The sequence below is a fragment of the Tachysurus vachellii genome, chromosome 5, assembly GCF_030014155.1.
Source record: "Tachysurus vachellii isolate PV-2020 chromosome 5, HZAU_Pvac_v1, whole genome shotgun sequence".
Classification (NCBI taxonomy): Eukaryota; Metazoa; Chordata; class Actinopteri; order Siluriformes; family Bagridae; genus Tachysurus; species Tachysurus vachellii.
Genome location: NC_083464.1, coordinates 31,966,601 through 31,969,100, shown reverse-complemented (window position 1 = coordinate 31,969,100; position 2,500 = coordinate 31,966,601). Strand labels below are relative to the sequence as shown.

The window sequence follows — 2,500 nt, the reverse complement described above, 5'->3', positions numbered from 1 at the left end:
GCTGTAGATGAGCTGTGGAGTTGTAGAGAAGCTGTAGAGCTGTAGAGCAGTAGAGCTGTGGAGTTGTAGAGAAGCTGTGGAGCTGTGGAGTTGTAGATGAGCTGTAGAGCAGTAAAGCTGTGGAGTTGTAGAGGAGCTGTAGAGCTGTGGAGCTGTAGAGCTGTGGAGTTGTAGAGCAGTCGAGTTGTAGAGCAGTAGAGCTGTGGAGTTGTGCTGAGAAGTCAGCGCATGTCTCTCACTCTCGTTCTTTTCGTTTTTTTCGTCTCTCTAGCAAACCAAAGAACGGGTGAAGCTGTTGATCCAGCTGGCAGACGGCTTTTGTGAAAAGGGCCACTCCCATGCGGGTGAGATCAAGAAATGGGTGGTATCAGTGGACAAGCGCTACCGTGACTTCTCGCTCCGTATGGACAAATACCGCTGCTGTCTGGAGAAAGCGTTGGGGATATCCTCAGATTCCAACAAGGTGATTAGGACACAAGATTTTGTGTGTTTGTGTGTGTGTGTGTGTGTGGAAAGATGTGCATTTTCAATTGTAGTGATGTAACCTGTGAAACAGACATAGTGTGTCTATAGTGTGTATTGTGTAGCCTGTTGTGGTAAATAAAGGATTCAGAGTATTGTATATTCTATGCATTAAAAACATTGTTGTGTCACAGAGTAAAGACTTGCAGCTGGACATCATCTCGGCGAGCGCGCCTGGAGCTGAGGTCAAGCTCCGAGACGCCAATCATGAGCTCATTGAAGAGAAGCGCAAGTCTGCTCGGCGAAAAGAGTACGACTGCTTTAACACTAACACACACATACACACATACACACACCAAGAACCCAATAAGTTCTGAAATAGATACACTGCCATATCCACTGAAAGGCACCCAGACGTGGCTCTGTATAATTTTCTAACCACAGCAGTAGAGCTCTTATAAAATCCGGAGCCTTTCCCAGAGCGATCGTACCGTAGTTTTAAAGAAACACACACAATTGTCTCACAAATCTGGTGTGTATATTATGCTGTGCGTTTGTGTCTCTTGTACAGGTTCATAATGGCCGAGCTGATCCAGACAGAGAAGGCCTACGTCAGAGACCTGTGCGAGTGCATGGACGTGAGTACGGCTACATTCTCAACATAGCATCTGTTATAAAGAAACTAGCATTTGCATAATTTCACATCGTTAGTCTGAACTTAGCTTAATTTGTTTTCCGAAGATTAGCATAATCAAACAAAAAAAATATCCGTAGTTTGTGCATTCATACTGTATTATATTAGATTTAAAAATGTTAGCATACCACAAAATAGAAGAAATACAAGCACATTCGTACAATACAGTACGTGTAGATCACCAGACCCAATTTAGCTAACAAAAGAACTAGCATACTTAACTAAAGGCTAGCAAATGAGCTAGGTAAGTCCAGCCCCTTGTACCTGTGCAGTCTGAACAACTATTAGCTCTCTTGGTCTTGTAAAGAATCTTGATTGTATTATGAAAAAACTCTACGTTGTGAATCTAATGATATCAATAAATGCAGGGCTGTCAAGTGTCATGCATTGAGAGTGACAGTCCCTCATGTGGGTCTTTTGTCACGCTCGCACCACACATCGTATTTCTCACACACAAAAACTGACTATTTATCATATATTTAATAAGCCTCAGCGCCCAAAACGTATCAGTCCGCACCGCTGTCTCTATGGAACCGGGCAGGAACCAAGCACGTCTTACCAGGAGCTCTTAGTCGAGCCTGACACTTATCAGCCAATCAAAACAAGAGGCTACACAACAGCCAATCAGAAAATAGCACTGTTGTATCTGGGTAAGATTTAACACAACAACCAATGAAAAAAAACACACATTCATTCGGTTTGAAGAAAACCTCAACACGAAACAGCTCGTCTCTGGACGGGACATTGTCCTCAATAATGGTGGGGTGGGGGGTCGGGGTTTCTGGGGGGTGGAAATGTCACTCTTGCCTGTCTTCAAAACTTGAGAGCCCTGTAAATGGGTTACAATCTTTACCATGTTAGGAAAAGTGCTAGCATGCTAGTGCTAGCATAAATTAGCATAATTTAGCATGTCAGGAAAAAGACAAGGATCCTACCCTGCCTTTCAGTGTGCTAATATGCTCCATCTCATTATACGTAATAGAAATATGATTTCTAACACCTTGCTAGGTAGTAGCATGGAAACTAGCAGCTTTCAGCCTGTTGTTAAATGTGCTTGCAGCGGCTCCCTTTTCACTTGACTCTCCTAACAAAAAATGGTCGCGTGAGGCAGGAAAACAAAGCGAATAATAAATTGCTACAAATAGCACGAGCATAGCGAGGAGAAACATCTCGGTGCTGTGTTGCAGACGTATCTCTGGGAGATGACCAGCGGTGTGGAGGAGATTCCACCAGGGATCATCAACAAAGAGCACATCATCTTTGGCAACATGCAGGACATCTACGAGTTCCACCATAAGTACATGAAGCCTGAAGTTTACAAACTTCTTTGGTTTGTATGTTTTC

General features: G+C 43.4%; 1 protein-coding gene across 3 annotated transcripts in view; it reads left to right on the top strand.

Annotated features, from left to right (window-relative positions):
• triob (trio Rho guanine nucleotide exchange factor b) overlaps window positions 1–2,500 on the top strand; it is a 110,068-nt gene that overhangs the window by 69,386 nt on the left and 38,182 nt on the right. For all 3 annotated transcript variants that reach the window (XM_060871255.1, XM_060871254.1, XM_060871256.1), the window contains 4 exons: window positions 272–463; window positions 657–772; window positions 1,034–1,100; window positions 2,344–2,453. In XM_060871255.1, coding sequence (XP_060727238.1) covers window positions 272–463; window positions 657–772; window positions 1,034–1,100; window positions 2,344–2,453 — 485 coding nt within the window. The remainder of the gene's footprint in view (window positions 1–271; window positions 464–656; window positions 773–1,033; window positions 1,101–2,343; window positions 2,454–2,500) is intronic.